Below are 23,734 nucleotides of genomic sequence, written 5' to 3'. Positions count from 1 at the left end.
CGCGAAGAAATTCGAATAATGACGAATTTTTTCCTATGCATAATACCGTATTCATTACTAGATATGAAAGAAATGGGTAAAATAAATTTTAATCCATAATAAAGTAACAAAACTTTTTGTTCATAGACTAGATAATCTCTATATTGTAAAAGTTGATAATAATAAAAGAAACAATAAAATTTAAGAACTTTTTCACAGTTCATCGTGGGCTACGTCTTCCTCATCTGCCGCGCCGCCACCAGACCGCTGATAAATGGCGGTGATGATTGGATTGCAGACGGACTCCACCTCTTTCAGCTTCTCGTCGTAATCCTCCTTCTCTGCGTCCTGACTGTCGTCCATCCACCGGAGGGCCTCCTTCGTTACGGCCTCGATTTTCTCCTTCTCGTCGGGATCTAATTTGTCCGCCAGTTTGTCCTTGTCGTCCATCTGATTCCTCATGTTGTACAAGTACGACTCCAGGCCGTTCCGGGCGTCGATTCTCTCTTTGACCTTCCTGTCTTCCTCCGCGAACTCCTCCGCCTCCTTCACCATACGCTCGATCTCTTCTTCAGACATACGTCCTTTGTCATTGGTGATTGTGATCTTTGCGGAACGACCGGCGGCCATATCTTCGGCTTTGACATTTAGAATGCCACTGACATCTATCGCGAATGTTACTTTAATCTGAGGAGTTCCTCTATCGAAATCAAACAAAAAAATAATAATTAATGTTTCATAATTAACAGATGGAACATCGATCGGCTATTAATACAAACCTTGGGGCAGGAGCTAGTCCGGTGAGATCAAAACTTCCAAGTAATTTACAGTCCTTAGTCATACTTCTTTCACCCTCAAAGACCTGTATGTATATCAAAACAATAACGAAGACGTCATCATTATGCAACCTTCTTAAGATAGATAGATAGATAGATTGATAGATAGATAGATTGATTTTCAAATTTCAATGCACGTGCCTGAATGGAGACGGTGGTCTGTTTGTCCTGGTACGTGGTGAAAACCTGAGATGTCTCGGTTGGGATGCGAGTGTTTCTTGGAATCAATTTGGACATCACTCCTCCGACAGTTTCGATTCCGAGGGTAAGCGGAGCCACGTCCAAAAGAAGAACATCTGAGTTGGCAACAATTAATTAGTGATCCCATGTATGATGTATCCACACAACCGATTGATTCTAAATATCAAGAAAGTCATTACGTACCTTTGGTCTCTTCACCTCCCTCTCCACTGATGATTCCTCCTTGAACAGCGGCACCAAATGCAACCGCCTCGTCTGGGTTCACGCCCTTATTTGGTTCCTTCCCGTCGAAGTATTCTTTCAGAAGCTGCTGAATCTTTGGAATCCTGGTGCTACCACCCACGAGAACGATTTCATCAATCTGGTGCTTTCCCAAACCAGCATCCGCCAGGGCCTTCTTGACAGGGCCCATGGTCTTTTTGAACAAATCGTTGTTCAATTCCTCGAAACGAGCTCTCGTAAGTGGTTCGGAGAAATCCATGCCATCAAAGAGGGACTCGATCTCTACACGGACTTGGTGCTGATTGCTCAAAGCCCTCTTAGCACGCTCACTTTCTCTCCTTAACTTTCCCATTGCTCTGTTATCCTTACTAATGTCCTTCCCATGCTTCTTTTTTATCAACTTAACGAAGTACTCCATAATCCTGTTATCAAAATCCTCTCCTGAAATAATGAACATGAAAAACAAAGATGGTGACTACAATTATTAAACGAAAACAACAGAGCCATGAAGAGATCGAATAATCGCAATCAGTAGTACTCTTACCTCCCAAATGAGTATCTCCATTAGTTGAAAGCACCTCAAAAACACCATTATCAATAGTCAAGATGCTAACATCAAATGTTCCGCCGCCGAGGTCAAAGACAAGAATGTTCTTTTCTTTGCCTTTCTTGTCCAAACCATATGCCATTGCTGCAGCTGTTGGTTCATTGATAATCCTTACAACATTCAATCCAGCAATCGTTCCGGCGTCTTTAGTGGCCTGTCTCTGGGCATCATTAAAGTAAGCTGCACAAGGCGGAAGAATTTCAATAAAGACACAATGATAGCTATATGTATATATCCATCTAATATCGAAATAAGACAGCTTCAAAGTTTACGTACCGGGAACGGTGATAACAGCATCCTTAATTTCCTTGCCAAGATAGGCTTCGGCTGTCTCCTTCATCTTTGTCAAAACCATGGCACTGATCTCCTCAGGACTGAACACCTTGTTCTCACCATTTTTGACAACCTGAACGTAAGGTTTTCCATCCCTGTTGACAATTTTGTAAGGAACAAGTTTCATATCGCTCTGAACTTCTTTGTCGTCAAACCTATCAAGATTCAACAAGGAGTTGTATATAATATTGATCAGTCACGATAATATTTAGTACAGCATTATTAGAAATCATTAAAAAAAAAAAGAAACAAAATATTACTTTCTTCCAATAAGCCTCTTGACATCAAAGATAGTCCTCTCAGGATTACTGTGTGCCTGATTCTTCGCCGCTTCTCCAATCAACCTTTCGTTGTCGGTGAAGCCAACCCATGAAGGGGTGATGCGGTTACCTTGGTCGTTCGCTATAATCTCAAAATGTCCATTCTTGTAAACACCAACACACGAATAAGTCGTACCAAGATCTATGCCGATAACCGTTCCCACTTTGGGAGTACTGTCCTCGTTTGCTACGGTGAATGCAAATAAACTTCCTGCTAATTAGAGCAATAAAAAAACACTTTCATTCAATATTGTCATCGTTCCACAACACATGCACGTCTCAGGAACAGAAAAGCGTAGAAAAATCAAGAACACAAGTTCGAAACTCTCTATATATCAAAATACATAAGAAAAGCTCACCGAGTAAAGCGATCACGAAGAAAAATGCAGAAGCGTGTCTCCTCAACTCACAAGCCATCGCCGAACAACTTGGCAGGAATCAATGGTAACTAAAGTCCGATTCTGCTTTCTGCGTGGGAGAATTGCTGATATAGAGTGGAATCCTAATGCTTTGCTTTTCTTTTAAAGAAGAAGAAGAATCCTAATGATATTCCAAGTTCACGAGGGAAGGTGGCAAGTATATATAGGAAACGCGGGTGCAGTTTGGATGACGTGGACCAATCATAGGGTTTCTTTCTAATATTATGATGCAATATTTTAATATAAATATAGTAATTTTAATATTTTAAAATACTGTTTTTCAATAATATTTGACACCACCTAAATCTATTTTAGGATACTTGTTAATATAATTGAATAATAATTAATAAAAATGTTCGACGTGATATGTTCAGTGGTATTGAACCATCTAACTAAAAGAAAAATGTGTGGACAAAAAAATCTTTTATTTTATTTTGCAAATCAATTACTAGAAGATAATATGTGACTCAACATAAAATACTACATAAATCAACAAATAGCAAAATAAATCATATATATGATCATCAGATGTCTAATTGATTTCTACATAATTCAACCAGTTTATCAGTAATTTAAATCCTCAATAAAATCTTGAAATGTCAACTCAAAAAATCACCGGAATATAATTTAAATGATCTTATTATCATATAAAAATTCCACATCCATTTAAATTTAATTGAATTCTAACTTTAATTATTCAGGAAATTTTAAATTCTTAAATTTTCAATATTGGATCAAAATACCTAAAAACTTTCAATTCTATTTTATTTTCAAGAAAATATTCTTTTTAGCATTAAATGAAGCTAAACTAATATTCAATCTAGTAATTTTTTTAAGTTCTCAAATTTTGAATTTTACCTAAAAAATTCATAATATTCAAATTTAGCTATTTTATTAGCTCGAATTTTTACCACAAATTGTAATAATTATTGAAATATCATAATTTTTTTTAAAGTATCGCATTATTAATTCAACGATAAATTATATGTTCGTCGAGCTATATCTCCAAATCGATCAACTCCGGAACCTACAAGAATAATCTAATAATTTATCAATATTAGTGAGACATTTGGACTAAAATTAAATTAATTATGAAAGATTAAATTCTACCATTGGGCAACCTTCGAACTTGCCAAAACAAGGCTAGAAATCGAGCATAAATATTATGCTCGTTGACAACAGGCGATGAACTCGTGAGAGAAGATGACCGGAATCGCACAGAAAACAGGATCGATAGAGTCGCGAGCTTTGTGTGAAATTTTGGTATCAAAACAAAGCTTACAACAACATAAAGAACACAATTCAACAATCAATTTTGAGTTTTGAGCTGCGGAGAGCGGCGAAAGTGCGGCGGTTTTGACAGGGTCGCAATAAAAGTGTGCAAAATCGATACCAATGGATAGCTCTAGTCGAGAATTTTCCCACCATGTATTTACTTAAATTTTTGGTGACCAACGATAAAGATACAACCAATTGAAGATTGGCCATTGGTTTGAAGCTTTTGAACAGGGGGAGAGGAGATTCAAATGGAATAAAGAACTACAGAAATTTTTGTGAGGCAATTTTACGAATCTGACATGTATCTCCTATGTGGGTCACCAATAAAAGAGTATTGCTTTTTATGCCAAAAATATTATTTTTTATTGTAAATATGAGTATAGTTGACTCGTCTCATAGATAAAGATCCGTGAAACTGTCTCACAAATATTTATTCATGAGACGAGTCAACTCCGCCCATATATTACTTTACAAAATAACATTTTTGGCATAAAAATAATATTTTTGGCATAAAATATAATATTTTTCATAGATGACTCAAATAAAATATTATTCTCGCAAAATATATTTATGAGACCGTCTCAAATGAGTTTTTTTTTTAACTTTTTAAACACAATTTAATTTTATGTCAAATAAACATATAATTAAATAGAATCATTGCAATATTAGTCGCTTCAATCAAAAAGAAAATAATGGATAATTATCAGAATCAAATTCCTAGCACTCTCGTTCATTTACAACTGAAATAAATTAATTTGACTACGTAAAAGTGCAAATAAATATAAATAAAATAAACATTCAAATAATTATTATGTAGTAATTAATACATTCTATTATATTCCAATATTAAAACATATGAATGTATTAAACATATAGGATTAAAGGTCTTGTATGTATTTTACCTTCATCGAATCAAGCGTCACTCCAACTACCAACCAAATCACTTGAACTTCAACACAGCATATATATCTATTCTATTTTTTAAGGACGAGGACATGATAGTAACCACCTAGAAGACACTAATTTTTTCTTCCAATTTTACTGTTATATGATACTAATATTACACTTTTGTTTTTAGTTTTTTTAATTTTAACACACTTTTATTTTTATTTTTTTTATTTCAACAATTCAAATATCAATTTAGTCCCTCCATAATTTGTCAAATTTCAATTTAGTCCATCGATAATGATAAAAAGACTGTACACGCGATGTGCAAAGTAACTAGTATCCGTGAAGAATTGCCTCTCATTCTCCTGTTTTTTGTTGAATATTACTCGATTCTACAAGCAACGGTTCTTAGCACTCAACAAGACCGATCATTTTCAATGAAAACTTGTTCCATAAAATGGAAAATATAACATACATATCTTGAATGTGGGAGAACTGACTTACGGGTTCGAATTCTACATTGTATCTATGTACAAGTAGTCATTAGTTGAATTCAAAAAGAAAATAAACTTGACATCCATATTCCAAGTGACACTACGCTGATTGTAGCTAGAGCTTGAACCCATTCAAACACAAAATCCTGTTGTTGTTCGGGTAAGTTCTGCCAATCCGTTCGTCTGTTCAAATACGCAGTTCTGAGAACAAGCATTTACCCAGGGAAAAGAAGACAATAGAATCACCAGAAACAAATGAAAACTAAGTCCTATTACATACCCCATATCAGCTATGATAATGCTCACGTTATCTTGCGAGTATCGGTTCTGCAAAACATATTTTATTTCATGTTGTAGTGATAATTTGATCTTTATACACTGAAAATTATTAAGGTTTGGGGGAACATTACCAAAGCCAACTGGGCTAAAGCTTCAGAAGCCATCTGCTCGGAAAAGAAAAAGAAAAGGAAACAGGTTAAGTTTTTTTTTTTTTTTTTTTACTTCAGAACCATAAACAATTTTAAGCCATGGCAGTATGAACTTAGATTACCTGCACATCTCCATGCTGGCGAAGATGCTTTCTAACAAAGTCCACAGCTTCCGAACTGAAATAATGAAAAATTATTTACAATACTTTAATGATCTAAGCTGTAGAATGTAAGTATATATCTGACCTCTTAATGTAATCCCACAAGCCATCAGATGCTAATAATATAAATTCGGCATCTGGTCCTAGAGATACTTGAGAAACATCGGGTGATGCAGTGACTAAGTCTCCTTTGAATCGTATCCTGAAAAGTTATCACATGACATACTAACACTGTTATCTGCTGAAATGGATCATCCTAGATTGGCATTTATTATTAGAACTTGGAATTTTACAAGTGATTTATCTATATGTACCGAGAAACGAATTTTTCTGTCCACCGGCCTTCCTCAACTCCCTTCTCAAGCATCCTTTCATTAAGAGAAAACTATGTGAACAAACGAAATGGTAGTCACTCGAGAAGGAAATTGAAAATCCTTACTCGTGTTTCTTGTTCTTAAAGCGCATGTCACCCAAAGCACGGGACACAGATATTTCTCCACAAATTCTCCCATTTACAATCTGCAGACATCTTTGTAATTCAACACCATCCACATAAACAAATTATTGGGATTAAAATTCGAAGTTCTGTTCTATTTAGGGACAAGAAGACGCACATTTTTTCATATTTTCTGTTCTGGTAAAGGAAAGTGAGATAATTGCATGAGTGGAAAAAATCATTGTTTTGGAATCAGGGTTGGTATTCACAAGGATGCAAAACTTGTCACAAGAAAGAAAATTCCAGATGACATTGAAATATGATGAATTTAAAGTGACTAAAAAGGTAAAAAAGAACACACCCATCCACCGGCTTCATTAATTCGTTTGATTTCTTGAAGAGAAATTTTGTTGTTTCCATAAGGCCGATGAGAATTTGTCAAAACTTCAGCCTTCCCGGATTTTGAGAGAACCTAAGACAAGAAAGTTTTCCAAGAATCTACTTCATCGAACAAATTGCGAAGATAGGAAAATTGAAAATGATAAAAACATAAGCTCCTACCACACATGAATCGCCAACATGTGTAATAAACATAACATCTTCCCGGATGAAAATTGCAGTCGCAGTTGCACCAGACTCGATTTCGCCACTGCTCGTCTCAAGCCTTTAAAAAAAAATCCTTCAATACAATCAAGCATCATATAAAAGCAAAATATAGAATATTTAGACATTTGATGACATGTTCTTCTAGCAGAAAGGAATTTAACTTCTTTTTTTTTTTTTGGAAAAGAGAATATAATTTTCTTACCATTTCAAGAGTTCTGCATCAGCATTTTCAAAAGCTTCCGTCAGTGCTTTCTTGATTGCTTTGAAATCCTTTCCATTTAAGAGATGCCCTCCTTGTAATGCTGCAACACATTCTTTGTATAATTCTTCCCTGCAATTAATAAGTCGTGTCGCGCTCTTATTTGCGATTGGAACCAAACAGAGTATCAAGATATTCATTTTATCGGAATGTGATAATCCTTAGTAGTATGAAACAAAATACCACTCCTAGGAACTGGAAAAATAAATTACTGCAAACGCCTTAACCTTAACACCAGATTCTTGAGTTGCAATAATTTCTGACGCTAAAGATCAAGAAAAAAACAAATGGACGAGAAACTACAATCACGAATCTTGTCAAAAGTTTTCATTTTTACCTACAAAAAACATTCATATTGAACTGGAACTCCGTATAATCTGGTGAGAGCTTAAACCACAGGTGAAAAATAATGACTTAAAACCTCAGTTAATTTTTTTGTTAAAACACAAACCTTTGGTATTTTATCATCAAACTACCATAAAATATAGAACATTTAAGGTTCTTTCGTATGTATTACACGAAGAATTACAAGTATTGGGCAAACCTTAGGAACTTAACAGAAGAGAATCCCGCGTGCCCATCAAAAACAGCTGCATAAGAAAATCCATCAAAACAATCATCAGAATTGATAATCACTACATCGTCTTCCATCTCATCACGGGATCCTTTTAACTTCACAGAACCCCACCGAATCTCCGCCACGCTCCCCAAAGAAGACGGCGGCGTGTCTATGGCGATTGCGGAGCAAAACCTTCCTTCTCCTCCTCCACCCTTTACTCTAACATTCTTTTTGGTAGTTATATTACAACCATAATTGCAGCAGATCCTGTGTAATAGAAACTTATGCAGCTGGGAACTGCACAGGGCCATTTGGTACTGAAAGGGTCGTGTGAAATGATAGTGGAATTTCTTGGTGTGGGTGTTATTGAGCGTATTTTACTTTGATTGGTTAAGGTTGGTTAAGGATGATAGGGTGGAGTAACGGCCAGAATAAATGCTACTGATTAAACGGTCTAGATTAAGTTCAATTCGAAGCGACGTCGGTTCTTCAATTTGTCCTTCTACCGGTGGATTTGATATGCATATTATATACATATATACATACTAATTTGAGAGATTTTTTTCCAAAAAAAATTTGAGATACTTAGAGTAACTCATTTTTAGTATGATAGTCTGTTTTAATAATTATATATATTAATAAATTGTTAAAACTTTAATGTAAGTCACATGTAGTTTAGTAGATAGAACTTTTGTTTTCCTAAACATCATATTGTAGTTTCAATTTCTACTTTATTCTTTTTTCTCTTTATATCAAAATTACAGTGTAGTCATTCACTATTTTTTATAATTATATTTTGATCCTAATTTAAATATAAATCAAATGAATTATAAAAAATATTATACAAACACGCAACACGTGCGTCAATGCTTGCAAGTACGTGTATGTTTTTCATTATCTTTTTTTAACGAGTGTAACGTACATATACCGTTTTTTCCTTTTAGTTTGATTTCCGCAAGTACATGTATGTTTTTCATTATATTTTTTAAGAAGTGTAACGTATATGTATCGTTTTTACTTTTTAGTTTGAGCGAGACTATTTGACAAGAGTATTTGATTTGGAAATAAGAGATATTTTAAAATTCATCTGACTTAAATTTATTCAAGTAATTAAATAGATGAATTTGAGATGAATTTGAAATACACAAGTTCAATTTTTCGATCTAAATGCGATATGATTAAATTTTGAACTCAAGTTTCAATTTTCAAACATTAATATGTGTATTTGTGTGTGTATAAATTGTTATATTTACTATTGTTATCATAATTATATAGTTTCTATAAATTTGTTCGAATAATTCTCAGATATAGTTTGAGCAAAATATATAGAAACGGTAATTTAATTTGATAGTTTAATTTTAGGTTTTATGAAGTACTTACTGAATATATTATGGGATAAAAATATGAAATGACTTTGTAGACTATTAAATTAGTCAAAGAGTAAATTATCGAAAAATAGTTATTGCTCACAAAAAAAAAAAATGAAAAGGAAACACATTTATAAAAAATAATTTGAGGATAATTTTTTTAAGAGTGGATATTTTGTTTGACGGTCTCACGAATCTTTATCTGTGAGACGGATCTCACGAGTTCCTATTTGTGAGATGAATATCTTATTTGGATCATTCATGAAAAAATATTATTTTTTATGTTAAAAATATTATTTTTTATCGTGAATATCGATAATATTGATTCGTCAGTAAATAAAAACATGTGATATCGTTTCACAAAACTAGTGCTCATGTTTTAATATGCTTCTTGTGATTTGAAGGGTTTCTTAGATTTTATGTGCTGCCTTTTTGCTTGATTATCGAAATCTAAAACCCAAGGCCAACACCGTAACCTAACCTTTCCGCCGTCGCCGTCTCCGTCTCAGTCTCAGCACCGCCGCGTCCCTGCAACCTTCTTTCAGATTATCATCTTTCTTCAAACTTTTTCTATCTTTGTTTTTAGTTTATTGCTACATTTGGCGGACATTTGAGCGTCGACGAATAAAAATGGCTTATCTGCAATACGGTAAAAACATTCTGCGGCGGGGATCAAATGAAAGGCTACATCACCCGCTGTTTTACGCTGCTCAAGGCGTTCGATATCGCAAGCTGGAAGTCATCCTTACAACTGTCAGTGCCTCAATTTCATACATTTTTTAAGTTTTTTTTCCAAATTGTTACAAAAATGGTGCAGATGACTGTATTTTTTGGTGATTTAGACGATTGACAAGCTCGGGAAAGCTGGAGAAATGGTTAAAGTGGCGCCAGGGTATTTCCGGAACCATTTGATGCCAAAGTTATTAGCTGTTCCCAATATTGACAAGTTTGCGCATCTCATTCGTGACCAGCGCAAGGTAGCTCTTTCTCTATTTTGGTTGGCAGTTTTTAGAGTTCATCAACTTATTGTGCAAGCTGTGTGATTGGAACTGGAATTATTTCTCTGTTTTGGTACGGGTTAGTCGAATTTTGAATTGTGCTACGTTTTGAATAAATATCAGTGTGAATCCAAATATTTTTTATTTTGATTTATAAAGTGTTGCTGCGATTGATGCATCTTGTATCCATTGGTAAGGGTGGATCCTACATATTTTTGGAGGACTTGTGTATTTCGGTGGACATATCTTATATTTTTTAAAAAGATGGCATTTGAAAATTTTCGCCTCCCAATTTCTGCCCTCGACTATGTTGAATATTGTAAACGAGTATCATATCTTGTGAGTGTTAGGTAGAAATGTTTTTAAATGTGAATCTGAACTTATTTTTATTTTCTATAAGAAATTCAATGAGTGCTTCATATATAGTCACATGATAGTTAAATTACTCCTCAAATAATAGTTTTTATCCCTTTTCACTCAGACCACTCTTTGGCTTTTATGTTCATGAATGCACATGTACGACGAAGGGGAAATTAGTGAAAGAAGAGAATTGTGGGAAAAAAGACTTCCTCTTCCAAACTCATTCTAAGCAAATATGAATACACTTTTTCTCCCATAAATTTTATGTAAATCCATGTAGGTACTGTATTCTGTCGGTCCCTTGGAAAGACTTCATCTTTAATTGAAATATTACCGTACTTCAAGTATTTAATACTTGCAATTGATATGCTATTTTTCTTCTTTTTCCGATAACTGCATGGTCAACATTTTTAAGTAGCTCTCATGCCATCACTTTATGCATTAAACATGTAACAAAATAGTACTGATTGCTACCTTGTCCATTTCTCTGATCAGATTTACCAGCCTAAGGAAGTTGAAGAGGTTAAAGTAGTTACGAAGACAGAGGAAAACAGCATGAAAGAGTGCCAGGCGGCAGCAAACCGTCTCGCAAATGCAAAACTGGTCAGTGTTTCTTACTTTTTTGGGTTTGAAATATCAGTATTTCTTACTTGAAGATTTAAGTTTCCCATAAAAATTCTGGAAAGGTGTCTATGCTGACTTAAAAGTTAATGCAGTTTCATCCTTAGAAGTTTATTTCCTCTTTATATAGTTGTCATAATTTGCACTAGTTCTACGTGCAACGGAGTTCTTGTTTCTCACACTGTTTCTCACGCCGTTTTTTTTTCTTCAAATTTTCGAATTCATAGGAAGGTGTATTGAATTCTTTAAAATCGTTAATTTGGTTATTTTATTGGCATCAGTCATCTTTGTCTTTCTTGACTTGTGTCTTTGGTTAGATTCTTGGTTACCTAATATGGGTTGGACGAATCATGTCACTCCCAGGAAAGTTGAGGGTTATGTAATTCAGTTGGTTCCCTTTTCTACATTGGACCTTTTTTTTCACATATGTTGGAGTTGAAAGTAATCAGCAGTTTAGATTTATTGCATTTCCCCTTTATGTTCTAGAGTATAAGACGATTCATCGTAGAAGGGAAGGGCACTGAGGTGCGTGATCCGGTGACTAAAGAAGAAATTTTGGCCGAGGTATTGTTTTGACCTTTAAAACTAGAAACATAAGCTTACCTTTAAGTTTCTGTCAATCTATCCTGGCCACGCCTTTTCATGCTGTTACTTGAGGGGGCACTGCTTTTTTGATGTGCTATCGATCTGACTAATTTCTCTGGTAAATTCAGATTGCCAGGCAACTACAAGTGCACATTGAACCTGAAAATTTGCAACTACCCACTCCTTTATCTGCTCTGGGGGAGTATAAGGTGCCTCTTCGGCTGCCGAAGTCTATACCTAAGCCAGCCGGAAATGAGTGGATTCTTAATGTCAAGATAAGGAAAGGGTGATGGATGACGGATCTTTTTGGTGTTATTTGGTTTAATTAATGTGGAATGAAAATCGGCCTGATTGAGATTGTTGATTAGTTATGGGATCGGTATTTGAAATTTCAAGAATAAAGTTGCCTCAAGTTTCTCCTTTCATTTTTAAATTATTCACAACGTTTTGTGACGGAAGATCTATGCATGGAGGCGTTGTTGGATTTTCATTCACGCTTTATCACGCTTCTATTTCTAATTCAATCGAAGATATTCTTCGGCCATCAAATTCTGCCAAAGCATGGAGGCGTTGTTGGATTTTCATTCAAAACACTGAGGCTGGTGAAGGATAAGGTTTTAATTTATATTTTCTGATTATAAACTGATTGGGTGTCTCGGTAAACTAATGGAAATTAGATTCTGAATAATCACTTTATGTTTTCTTGCTAAATATTTCCAGTTCATTGTTCAGCATATAGGTCTTGCTGATGGATTAGTTCTAGAGAATATTATTAGGTAATGTCCTACTTTCTGTTCTCGAATCTCATAAATATTTTTCTCACTTCTTTTTAATCCATTATTGTTTGTAATTTATTAAATTTTAGTATCCAATTCACATCAGTTTGTTGGTATACTTTAATTGTACCATAGATTCGTTCTCCAAGGCCAACTAGATTTGGTTATATTTTTAAGCTGCTGGTAATTTGTGATGCTGGGGTCCGGATAAGTAGTCTTTTGCTTATCTTTACTTTTGATATTTTCAAAGATTTATCTATCACCATGGTTAGCTTTGTTAATTATTTTTTACACTTGCACATATTTTTTAATGGTTCGCACGCCACTTTCGGAATCAATTATTTCCTTTTGTTGGGCGAAAATGCAAGGGATTGTGTTGGAACACTTGAGATGCATCTTGCTGGTGAAATTTCCTCCAATTCATGTAGGTATTTGTGTTGTGATAAAATTTAGAATTTGTGTTTTGTTTTTATTTTAAAAAAAATCAGCCATATTGAATAAATTTATTTTTCATTGTAAGGAACTGCACGAATTATGAAATTATCCATAACTTTTGGATGTACTCTTTTGAATGAAATTATGATTTTGGATTGTTATTAAGTAACTGATATTCAATTTTTATATTTCCATGGGTTATTCATATGTTACAATCGTTCTCCCTTCGACCCTTGCATAGTTTTCTATAATAATTTTGTATGAAGGTGATAGAGATGTAACTTATTTTAATCTATCCATCATTGTCATTTTACATGCATTTTGTAATTTGGTAATGCATGTGTCTCATCGTCTACCTCACATTTTTAATGCTTTGATATTCCATTAAACATGTTAACAACTAATTTCCTGTCTTCCACTACTAATTCACTGATCCTATATGGTAGCACAGTTTTGAAATCCTATGATTCAACTTTTTGTTGTTAGCAATTTTTTTTTACTATTGGAAATAAGGAGTACATGGGACTTTTGAGAAGGTGACATACTGGATGTGCCAACATGACAAATCTTTTTTTTTAGCATTTGATTTTGTTTATTTTATTTCGTTGTTGGATCGTGGGTTTTTTCATATGGTTTTTGTGAATTATATTTAAAGAGTTACACATCTTTTTTGTTTTTGTGTTAATTCTTTAGATCTCATGTAATCAACTTGGAAAAAATGGAAAGAGTTGAGAATTTAATATTGCGATGAAAATAGTAGAATTTTGTGTTCATTTTTGTAGCTCATTGCGTTGTATTTTTATTTTTGTTGTGATTTTTTTCCAAGATAATTTGTTAGGATCATATAATGATTTAGAGAGGTGGAATAAATAATCTCAGCAAATTCTCAAAATATTTCGGTTGAGTTAGCAACACTGAATTATAATTTTTGTCGATTGTGTATCAATAAGTCAACAGTTGGGGATTGCGCCGAATGAGGATTACTAATAGGGGTTGAACACAAAATGACTTTAAGTGTATGAACAATTTGGCTATCAAGTATGAAGCTAAAACAGAGTAACTGATAAGTAAATGATACGAATTTGTTTCTAGATGTTCGGAGATTTCAATATTTTTACGTCTTCCATTCTTCATTGCAGAAGGATTCACTAAAACACTTTGAAATTGCCCAATTCAACATAACTTTCTACATTGCCTAACTAGAACTCTTAGTATCTCACACAAACTTAACAAAATGAGCAAGTAAGACTTCTTACTTTTAATTACAAATATTTCTCAATAGAAATACGAAGTACAAATTGATTTTTAATGATCAGAATACAAAATATCAGCATGTACTTGTTATGATCAGTTGGGTCTCGAAAATTTAGGGTGTGCGTTGGTCAGTTCGGTCCGATTTTTCTCTATAATGGTTCGGTTTTTTGATTTTCGGTTTTGAATATATATGGTCCAAAACCAAACCATTTTATTACGGTTCGGTCCGGTTTTTTTGTAATACAGTTCGGTTATATGGTCGGTTATATACGGTTTTATAATATTTTGTTAAGAAATAAAATTATACATCACTTGATGTTTGATGGATGCAACACATATAAAAGAAAAAATGATAGTAGATGAATAGAACATATACGATTACAATACACTTATGACTTAACAATCTAAGCTTCAATAACAATTTGAAATACAATTTCAAACAGTAGCTCTTCAATAAAATGATATACAGTCATTAAATTTCAATTTTCAACTCCAAAATGCACATAGATTTTGCATCTCAAATCTCAATACATTTAACAATATGAGCTTCAATAAAAATTTGAAATTTCGATTGTCAATATTGGACTTGTCACATGACTAAGGTTCATTTATTAGCCCATTATACAAAAAGCTCTATGGTTAAATATATAATATAGGTCGGTTCGGTTATTTCGATTTTCTGATGATCAAAACCGTAAACCGAACCGAAAAAATCGAATTTCTTTAATTTTGCAACCGTAACCGGCCGAAAAACCGATAAAACCGAACCGTTTAAACCGAATTTTTCGGTTTGATCGGTTATTTCGGTTTTAACCAAACTATGCCCACCCCTACGAAAATTGCTTTGAAAACGAAGAACGTTTCTTAGACAGATAGAAATGTTTAAGCGAAAATGAGAGTGTTCTTAAGCATGCATGACTGATCTATTTAAAGGAATCACCTGCAACGGTCATCATTTTGAATATAAAAATCTGTTACAAATACAGACGTCATTGTTTCATGTCATCGTTATTTCTAACAAACAGCATATTTCAGGCAGTGCGCATAGGGCTTCGACATTTTACATACTAAAAATTTGTTATATGAGATTTTATCCGATCATCAACTGGGTTCTGCTCTTTATGAATGAATATAAGATGTTTAGAGAATGTTTGTTGATTAGACTAACTGGTCTACCGAGCCAGACTGCTCTATCAGTTGACTTTTGATTCAGCTCTGCTTATGTTTGGCGACCTTTGTATCAGCTTGCCTACTAGTTTCACTTCAGCAATCGGTAGAGTTTTTATTAACATTTCTGTTCGGGAAATATATGTACGCATGAATAATCAATTTTTTTTTCGAATTTAGTTTAGCTAGACTATGTAATTATCCATTGGATAAGCAAACTTATTAAATTACTAAAACATAAATATTCTAACATAATTTTTCACATGTTGTCATGAAATACATCACCCTCATGGTGGATGCACTACAAGAAAAGTGGGTTTTCCGCAGCGTGCAATATGCGTCCGCGGAAAGGTATCCGCATGCTGCGACGCACGCTGTAAAGTTGAAAGCCGTTTTAAGTTTGACACTATTGGCGGCGTGCGATTTACGCTGCGGTTTAGTCTAATAACGGTGTGCAGAGTATGCTATTGATAGTTAAACTATTGGCAGCGTGCATATGTACGCTGTTAATACAACTTTCTGCAGCGTGCACAAGTATGCCGTTAATAGTCATATAACAAAAAATATTAGCGACGATTTCGACAAAACCGTCGCAAACGGGCGACGGGTCCAAACCGTCGCTAATTTAGCGACGATATTAAAATTTAGCGACGATGTTATAATTTCGCAACAGTTCCAAAACCGTCGCTAAAGTTTGTGTAAATTTTTTTAAAAAATAACTTTTATAACTTAATACATTTTTATAAAAATACAATACAACTCATGATCTTAATTAGCAATTAAAAAATACTCATGATCTTAATTAACAATTAAAAAATTAACCAAAAATTGAAACAAAAACAGGTATTTAAATCGAAACTAAAATCATGTAAGTAGAGAAAAATGTTAAGTGTTGTGAAAAAAATGGAACGGAGATCGGGAATAAATAGAGAATTTACGATTTTTAGCGACGGTTAATTATTAACCGTCGCCGATGTAAGTCTATTAGCGACGGTTAATTATTAACCGTCGTCCGATTTAAATCTATTAACGACTGGTTATTTATTAACCGTCGCCGATTTAAATCGGCGACGGTTTATTCTAAACCGTCGCTAAATGTGACCTTAAATCGGTGTCAGTTTCTTGTAATTTATTAACAGCACACATAAATGCAAGCTGCAGATATTACTATTCGCAGCGTGCTTTTAATGCACGCCGTTCATAATATTATCCGCTCATAATACTATCCGCAGCGTGTTTTTAAATGCACGTTGTTCATAATAATATCCGCAGCGTGCTTTTAATGCACGCCGTTAATAGTATCAAGTTACTATCCGCAGCGTGCTTTTAATGCACGCCGTCAATAATAATATCCGCAGCGTGCTTTCAATGCACGCCGTCAATAATAATATCCGCAGCGTGTTTTTAATGCACGCCGTTAATAGTATCAAGTGCAACACTATTAACGACGCACATATGGGTGCACGCCGTGAAAAGTAGTATTCGCAGCGTGCGTTTAATGCACGTTGTTGATGACGTGCTGCGGAAAATCATTTTTCTTGTAGTGATGATTAAGTTTTAAGATATTTTTATATTTCAAGGACATGAAATTTGTTATACATCAATAAAGTTGATAAAAATGAAATGAAAAAAAATATGTTCACGCTATCATTTAGTTTTGTGTCTTGGTTACTTAAGATGCAACGCATGAACATCGTGTGCTAGTTATTATTTTCTTTGTTGTGTTTCAAATAATAATAATATTAACATATTTATATTATATATGACCACAAATTACATCAAAATAATATTACTATTTGATCGATCTCCAATTAACAATTAATACACACACGAAGTCAGCAGCTATTCGTCTCAAATTTTATTCTCATTGAATTTTCTTCCACGTGAAGAGCAAGAGAACCAAACATGCCCAAAATCCAAAGAGAAGGTCTCTCGTGAGACGATCTCATAAATATTTATCTGTGAGACGGGTCAAACCTACCGATATTCACAATAAAAAGTCATACTCTTAGTATAAAAAGTAATACTTTTTCATGGAATGACCCAAATAAGAGATCTGTCTCACACAATACGACCAGTAAGACTATCTCACACAAATTTTTGTCGAATCCAAATTGCTCCAAAATTTAGCACGTATTTGAAGCACTCATGGGATTTCTGTTCAAAAGTACAATTTCATCAACAGTGAGTTCATCGGTTTATAATTTAAAAAATTATAAATATGTATTTAGCAAATTGTATATGTACGCAACACATACATAAATGATTAGTATTTTATAAAGAGACACCGTAGTTTTAATCTTTATAAGAAAATTTAATCAATCAAATCACATAAATCATCTTCCCAAAAAAAAAAAAAAACAGATTTTTTACACTACGGAACAATAACATAATTTGGATCAAATTTATTTGCTCAATAATTCATCTAGTAAATACATTATTGTTAAAAATAAAAAAATAACACCAAACATTTAGAGCCCTCGAAATGAGCCGGCCCAAAACCCGTCACAATTCATCATTTGACGAGGCGGGATGCCCACCGGTTTGTTTCAACCAATTTTCAAGGAATTCAAAAAACAAATTGGAAAATACATCTCGATCGGAAAAGAATCAAGAGAAAAAAAAAGAATCGGAAATACTATTTATTCAACAAATTTGATTGGTTAATACGAGTTGATTTTCTGTTACGATAAATTGATGAAATAATAGCTGCATGCACGGGCAATGAACATGAGTGATTAGGGCCCACCTCCCTGTAAAAAAAAAAAATTGACTCGGAAAAATTCGAGCCGTTGGATCGACCCCGTCGACCAAACCCCATTTCGAAGTGCCCGCAGAGGTAGAGTCGACCGAACCCCATTTCGATCGATTGAGAAATTTTCAACTCTACCTATGTATTAGGTGATGTATGATGGACCAACTCCATGAAGTCAACCATTTTTTAGTTATATTAAATGGGTCGAGACGGACTGACCTGCAACCTGTCTTAACTCACCATTTGACGGAGCACGCGGTCTAGCTCTTTTTTGCTAATCAAAACAGTTATATGCTAAATTTCATCTCATAAGTAATGATATTTTGTGCTATCATAGTACGTATTTTATACTAAGAAAAAATCTTCAAAATATTCGAGTTTATTAATGAACACAACAAAAGTATAATGCAGATTCAGATATTATTTCATTAACTAATTCAATATGGTTCAAATGATCGGGGAAAACATTTAAAAAAAAGAATTGACGAAAATTTGTGTGAGACGATCTTACGGATCGTATTTTGTGAGACGGATCTCTTATTTGGGTCATCCACAAAAATTATTACTTTTTATTATAAATATCGATAGCGTTGATCTATGTCACAGATAAATATTCATGAGATCGTCTCACAAAAGAGTTATTTAAAAGGATTTATATATGTTGAAGAAAGAAATTAAATATTATTTCTTTGTACATAAACTTAGGTAAAAAAAAAAAAAATTATAATTAAATGATCCCTTTCCTGTTGGCAGCAGCAGCTCTTCACTGTGTATTTAAAATTCTAATTTTAAGTGCAGTATAAAAGATCCCTTTCCTGATGGCAGCTCTTCACTTTGTCTAGCCAGCTCTTGGCGGAGCAACCACTCAACGGAGGGAGATACTCGGCGGCGACTAGCAGCTAAGTACCATGAATGGCGAGCCACCTACCCAGGTCCCTCTATCTCTTTTATTCTTAATGATATTGGTATTTTTTTTAAAGTGATTTATCATTCAAAACTTTGTGGAAATTGGGGTTTAGGGTCCATTTATGGATATTTCCGTACACATGAAAGTGAAAGCTGCTGTGGAAATCAGGCGGCAGCCTTGTGCATGCTTGTGATTATGCTTAAAAGTTAAAACTGATGTGTGTGGTTTTTCCTAGTCGAAAAGGATTTGGACTAACCAAATTTTATGTGTTTTTTTTTTATGTGAATATGCTTTGATTTTGTTTTACAGTGTGAAGAGTGATTATAGGTTGAGATAAACTGGGAAAAGTCTCAGCCTTTGCTTTTGAAAATTTTAGATGATTTTTTTTTTTTTGCAGTTTTTAGTGGTTTTGTTATATTTTTTTGTTTGGACAACTTAGTTTTTTTGGAAAATCTAAGGGTCGTGGTGGATTTTTGTGAACTGACAGTTGCAACTTTTCTGCATTGAGTGAAAGTATACAAACGAGGGTGATATCTAGACCATAAAAAAAATGTGTCACAGCTAAAATTGGATGAATAAATGTCTTTCCTGACCTCCAAATTTGGTGTTTATTATGCTTGAGTTCTTTACAGGCATCATTTTTGCAACGGTTAAAGGGAAAACCAAAAGGTTAAAATTGCAATTTGTGAATGTGAGATGAAACATTATTCTACAGTAGTACGATATGTTTGTCTAAAGGATTTCAGCATGTTACTTTTGTTGAAATTGGATGTTTTGATTTGGTCAATCTTTGCTTTGGGAATTATTAAATTTATCTGGTCCTGGATTGGAGTCTGGTTTGTTGAAGGATGCAAATAAGCATAAAGATTTTTCTGTTTCAAACCTGAATTTCTGTTTTTCTAAATTATTGATGATTTTTTATTATTATTTCCTATAATTCGCTCTTTATAATGCAAATGCTTGGAACATGATATCTGAGGCTGTGGTTCGTTTGTTATTCATTTGTAATACCAGCTATCAAATAACTCAAGGGCATTAGTCGTCTCTGATCTGACACATGTTGGTCAAAATTCCCCATATATGATTTCAAGGGACGATATCCAGAATGGAGGTCTTATTCAGATCGCTGAATCAACTGCAAACCATTCTAAGGTTTGTCCCTAAAATTCTTAGATTTTTTACCGCCACCTTTAGATGGTTCGTGCATATGACTTGCTTGATACTCAAATTTAGTTTTCCTTTTCCTTTTAATCGATAAGAGTATTTGTCTATCAAAAGATCTTCTATGAGTCACCTCGATGACAAGATATTAATTAATGTGAAACGGAGTTGATGTAATAGTTTGCAGAAACTTCAAGATGATATGCTGGAGCTGGGTCAAAAAATCAAGCATCATGAAGACAATGTTAAATATTTGAAGCATCGTAATAACAAATTGGAGGAATCAATTGTGGACGTGCAAGGTATGTGCATTTTCATAATTGGTATTCCAATCTGTCGAGTTATGTGGTTGTGCTGCACACCCATCTTTTAGAAGGAGAAAATGAATTGTTATGGTGTCCATATTGCCATTTGGATGTAATGGTATTTTTAAATCACGAGGAACAAACTCTTGGTGCATTAAGCTGATAGTCACATATCTAGAATATATTTTAGAGATGAATGAGTTACCTTACAGCTATTTCTTGAAATTTGTACTGCTAAGATGTTTTCTTAACCTCAATCTCTTCATTCTTTGTTTATTTCGTCTCGAAAACTTAATCATATCTCTTTTCTGATGGTATTTTGTTTATTTATGTTTTTTTTCTAACAATACTTGCTCTTCTAGTCACTATTGGGAAGTATCGAATGAGTTCCTCAATGAAAAAGGAAGACCCTTCTCATAATGAGAAGAAAATCATACAGAATATTCTTAAACATGAGGGATCTGCAGCTGCATTGTGGTATAGAATGAAAAATCAACCTGAAACTCAAGCTTCTTACCTAACATTGGCAAAAGATGTCCTCGGCATTGTTGCTACACTTGGGATGGTTGATGATGGTAACCTTAGCAGGTGGCTTCAATTCTTTTCCGACGTTCCACTATTTCCTTCTTGCAAATATACTACTGGCTCCAATTTTTATTTGGATGTACTCACAAATTCGTATGATACTACTTATTATGTTTTATTTAAGCAGCAGTAATATATTTTATGTATTATTTAGTATCTTTGGACAATAACATCTAAATATGGCAGTCTCGTGTTTTACTTCTTCTAGCAATGGAGTATGCACTACTATGTATTGCAAGTTGCCACTGCAGCCATATTAATTGTGCTTTAACAGCAGTTGGATGTAAATTTACTCCTTGTGGATAGCACACTTGTAAATTTAATTTAAGAAAGTGAGTGAACTAACGGTTGACTACTAATCCTAATCTGGCTAACTTATTTGCTATTTAATTATGGGGCTTAGGCTTCTTTCAGAGTATCTCGGCCTGGATACAATGTTAGCAATTGTCTGCAAGACCTATGAGGGTGTCAAAGTCCTGGAAACATACAACAGACAAGGTTTAATAGATAAAAGTTTGGGTCTTTGTGCCCTTGGAGTATCTAGTGGCAGACCCTTGGATGGTCGATTTCGCTATCATTTGTCTTGAAAAACTAAGGTGGGTGTTTTGCTGTTATGATCAAACCAGGTCTCATTTAAAATTTACCTCTTTTTTGATGCTCACTTTTGTGTATGTCTAGACCATATGTTGGCGACTTTATTGATGATGACCCTCAACAGAGGCTTGATCTTTTAAAGCCAAGATTCCTCAACGGGGAAATTCCTCCTGGGTTTCTTGGATTTGCTGTCAATATGATCACCATCGACAGCACCTACTTAAATGGTATCTCAAGTGATGGACACAACCTAAGAGAGTCACTATTCTATAACCTCTTTTCCAATTTGCAAGTATACAGATCAAGGGAAGACATGCTTAAGGCTCTCCCTTTTATATCAAATGGAGCTGTATCTCTGGATGGAGGTGTCATTAAAAGCCCTGGGGTGTTTGATATGGGTCAACAGCGGTAAGAAGCAAGGCTTAAAGTTAATGCACGAGTAATTGATTTATCGATTTAATCTACGTAACCAATATCCATATTTCGCTTTTCCTTATTCAAACGAAGGTAAGGATTGATGTGGAGAATGTTTTATCCATTTATATTTGGATTTAATTATCAAGTATCAATTAATCCCTGCATGTTTTAAAATTGGAATTTCTCTAATTGAAGGGGAGAGATGGATGTCATGTTCCCAAATGGCTCCGATAGATTCAACATGCCTGTGAACTATTTCGAGATCGAAAATCGTTTGAAGGAGACAGAATGGGAAAAAACCAGAATTATGGGTGATCTGCAGATAGAGCAGTCACTATTAGATCTCGCAAGATTCAATTATGAAAAAAAGAAACAAGAGTTTGTCCAGTTTCTTGCACAAAGCTCGTCTTATGCAGCGCAGGTAATGACTCGATCGTGCTCTACACACTTTTATGGTTTTCTTGGCTGTCTCCCTCAGTCCCTCTTGATGAAAAGCCAATAAAATATATACTCTTTTTGCTTCCTTTGTATTTGTAACTATCATGACCAAAAACTGAGTTTCCTTTGTATTGTAATCAGCATCAGGCGTGATGGGAATCTACTCCAAGATGATCACATAGAATGAGTATTCAAGAAAATGGCTTGGAAGCATGGTGACCGTCCTTCACCTATATTTTTCCTGTACATTTTAGTTGAATTTCTGGTGTGCGCCAATGCTATTCTGTGATTCGATTGGATAACCAGAGTGTGTGTATTCAAATTTTAGGGTAATTTATGTTTGATAAATACCCAGTTTAGCAGATATATAACCATGATTTTGTTACAGGGTTTAAATCGATATATCAACCAACATATACTCAATTATGGCAAAAACTTGTGTGAGATGGTCTCACGAGTTGTATTTTGTGATACGGATCTCTTATTTAGGTCATGCATGAAAAGTATTACTTTTTATGCTAAGAATATTATTTTTTATTGTGAATATCGGTAGAGTTGATCCGTCTCACAGATAAAGATTCGTAAGCTCCGTCTCACAAGAGTCAAACTCCTCAATTATGCTATCTTTTTAATATTCTTAATTTTTATATATTTTTTAATCTGTGTTTTTATTTTTAACTTTTGATACCAATCTGGCTATCATACTAATAATGATAAAGAGAACTAAATTTCATTTTTTATTAATATTTTAAATTTTATTATATCATTATTGTTCTCTGAATTTAAATATAAAAACATTATATTATATTTTAACAATTAAATTTTGTTTTCAAAACAACTGAAGTTTTAATTGGGCAAATAAATATTCCTTTTCGGAGTCAATATCCGTAATATAGTGTTAAAATTTTGTAATTTCAATTTATATTAACTTACCACGGTTGATACATTGTTCCAATTATGTCACTTGTATAAATGTTTTTACA

The 23,734-nt window shown here is 34.0% G+C and overlaps 3 protein-coding genes and 1 pseudogene across 4 annotated transcripts; 2 read left to right on the top strand and 2 right to left on the bottom strand.

The window, feature by feature from the left end:
* Window positions 1–64: 64 nt before the first annotated feature.
* Window positions 65–3,025, bottom strand: LOC142524812 (luminal-binding protein 5-like). Of its 2 annotated transcripts, none has more exons than XM_075628922.1 (8): window positions 2,858–3,025; window positions 2,439–2,709; window positions 2,122–2,333; window positions 1,783–2,025; window positions 1,200–1,679; window positions 957–1,111; window positions 759–841; window positions 65–679 (listed from the first exon to the last, which is right to left on the bottom strand). In XM_075628922.1, exons 1-8 carry the CDS (start codon window positions 2,913–2,915, stop codon window positions 193–195), a joined length of 1,989 nt encoding a protein of 662 aa, XP_075485037.1. In that variant the 5' UTR covers window positions 2,916–3,025; the 3' UTR covers window positions 65–192. The 2 variants fall into 2 exon arrangements, with proteins under 2 accessions (XP_075485037.1, XP_075485036.1); XM_075628921.1 differs by having other exon boundaries at window positions 2,439–2,712; window positions 2,858–3,018.
* A 2,430-nt stretch (window positions 3,026–5,455) lies between these two features.
* Window positions 5,456–8,434, bottom strand: LOC142525171 (protein phosphatase 2C 57). Its single transcript, XM_075629351.1, has 11 exons — window positions 8,012–8,434; window positions 7,411–7,539; window positions 7,164–7,266; window positions 6,964–7,074; window positions 6,606–6,685; window positions 6,481–6,534; window positions 6,252–6,368; window positions 6,128–6,182; window positions 5,988–6,020; window positions 5,858–5,904; window positions 5,456–5,760 (listed from the first exon to the last, which is right to left on the bottom strand). The coding sequence occupies exons 1-11, from the start codon at window positions 8,335–8,337 to the stop codon at window positions 5,637–5,639; spliced, it is 1,179 nt and encodes a 392-aa protein (XP_075485466.1). The 5' UTR covers window positions 8,338–8,434; the 3' UTR covers window positions 5,456–5,636.
* Window positions 8,435–9,803: 1,369 nt separating this feature from the next.
* On the top strand, window positions 9,804–12,382 carry LOC142525418 (uncharacterized). Its single transcript, XM_075629706.1, has 5 exons — window positions 9,804–10,146; window positions 10,236–10,370; window positions 11,247–11,354; window positions 11,859–11,936; window positions 12,086–12,382. The coding sequence occupies exons 1-5, from the start codon at window positions 10,024–10,026 to the stop codon at window positions 12,245–12,247; spliced, it is 606 nt and encodes a 201-aa protein (XP_075485821.1). The 5' UTR covers window positions 9,804–10,023; the 3' UTR covers window positions 12,248–12,382.
* Window positions 12,383–19,124: 6,742 nt separating this feature from the next.
* Window positions 19,125–23,100, top strand: LOC142525161 (protein DEFECTIVE IN MERISTEM SILENCING 3-like; annotated as a pseudogene).
* The last annotated feature ends 634 nt before the right edge of the window (window positions 23,101–23,734 follow it).

The sequence above is a fragment of the Primulina tabacum genome, chromosome 14 (genome assembly GCF_025594145.1).
Source record: "Primulina tabacum isolate GXHZ01 chromosome 14, ASM2559414v2, whole genome shotgun sequence".
NCBI classification, from domain to species: domain Eukaryota; kingdom Viridiplantae; phylum Streptophyta; class Magnoliopsida; order Lamiales; family Gesneriaceae; genus Primulina; species Primulina tabacum.
This window is presented reverse-complemented; position numbering and strand designations above follow the sequence as displayed.

Coding starts and splice junctions, on each gene's coding strand:
- LOC142524812 (XM_075628921.1), bottom strand. CDS start 2,915: ATGGCTTGTGAGTTGAGGAGACACGCTTCTGCATTTTTCTTCGTGATC. Junction 1,112..1,199: donor GGGAGGTGAAGAGACCAAAG/GTACGTAATGAC, acceptor TTGCCAACTCAG/ATGTTCTTCTTTTGGACGTG. Junction 680..758: donor GGACTAGCTCCTGCCCCAAG/GTTTGTATTAAT, acceptor TGATTTCGATAG/AGGAACTCCTCAGATTAAAG.
- LOC142525171 (XM_075629351.1), bottom strand. CDS start 8,337: ATGGCCCTGTGCAGTTCCCAGCTGCATAAGTTTCTATTACACAGGATC. Junction 7,540..8,011: donor TCTTCTGTTAAGTTCCTAAG/GTTTGCCCAATA, acceptor TATTAATTGCAG/GGAAGAATTATACAAAGAAT. Junction 5,761..5,857: donor ATTATCATAGCTGATATGGG/GTATGTAATAGG, acceptor GTATTTGAACAG/ACGAACGGATTGGCAGAACT.
- LOC142525418 (XM_075629706.1), top strand. CDS start 10,024: ATGGCTTATCTGCAATACGGTAAAAACATTCTGCGGCGGGGATCAAAT. Junction 10,147..10,235: donor TGGAAGTCATCCTTACAACT/GTCAGTGCCTCA, acceptor TTGGTGATTTAG/ACGATTGACAAGCTCGGGAA. Junction 11,937..12,085: donor AAGAAGAAATTTTGGCCGAG/GTATTGTTTTGA, acceptor TGGTAAATTCAG/ATTGCCAGGCAACTACAAGT.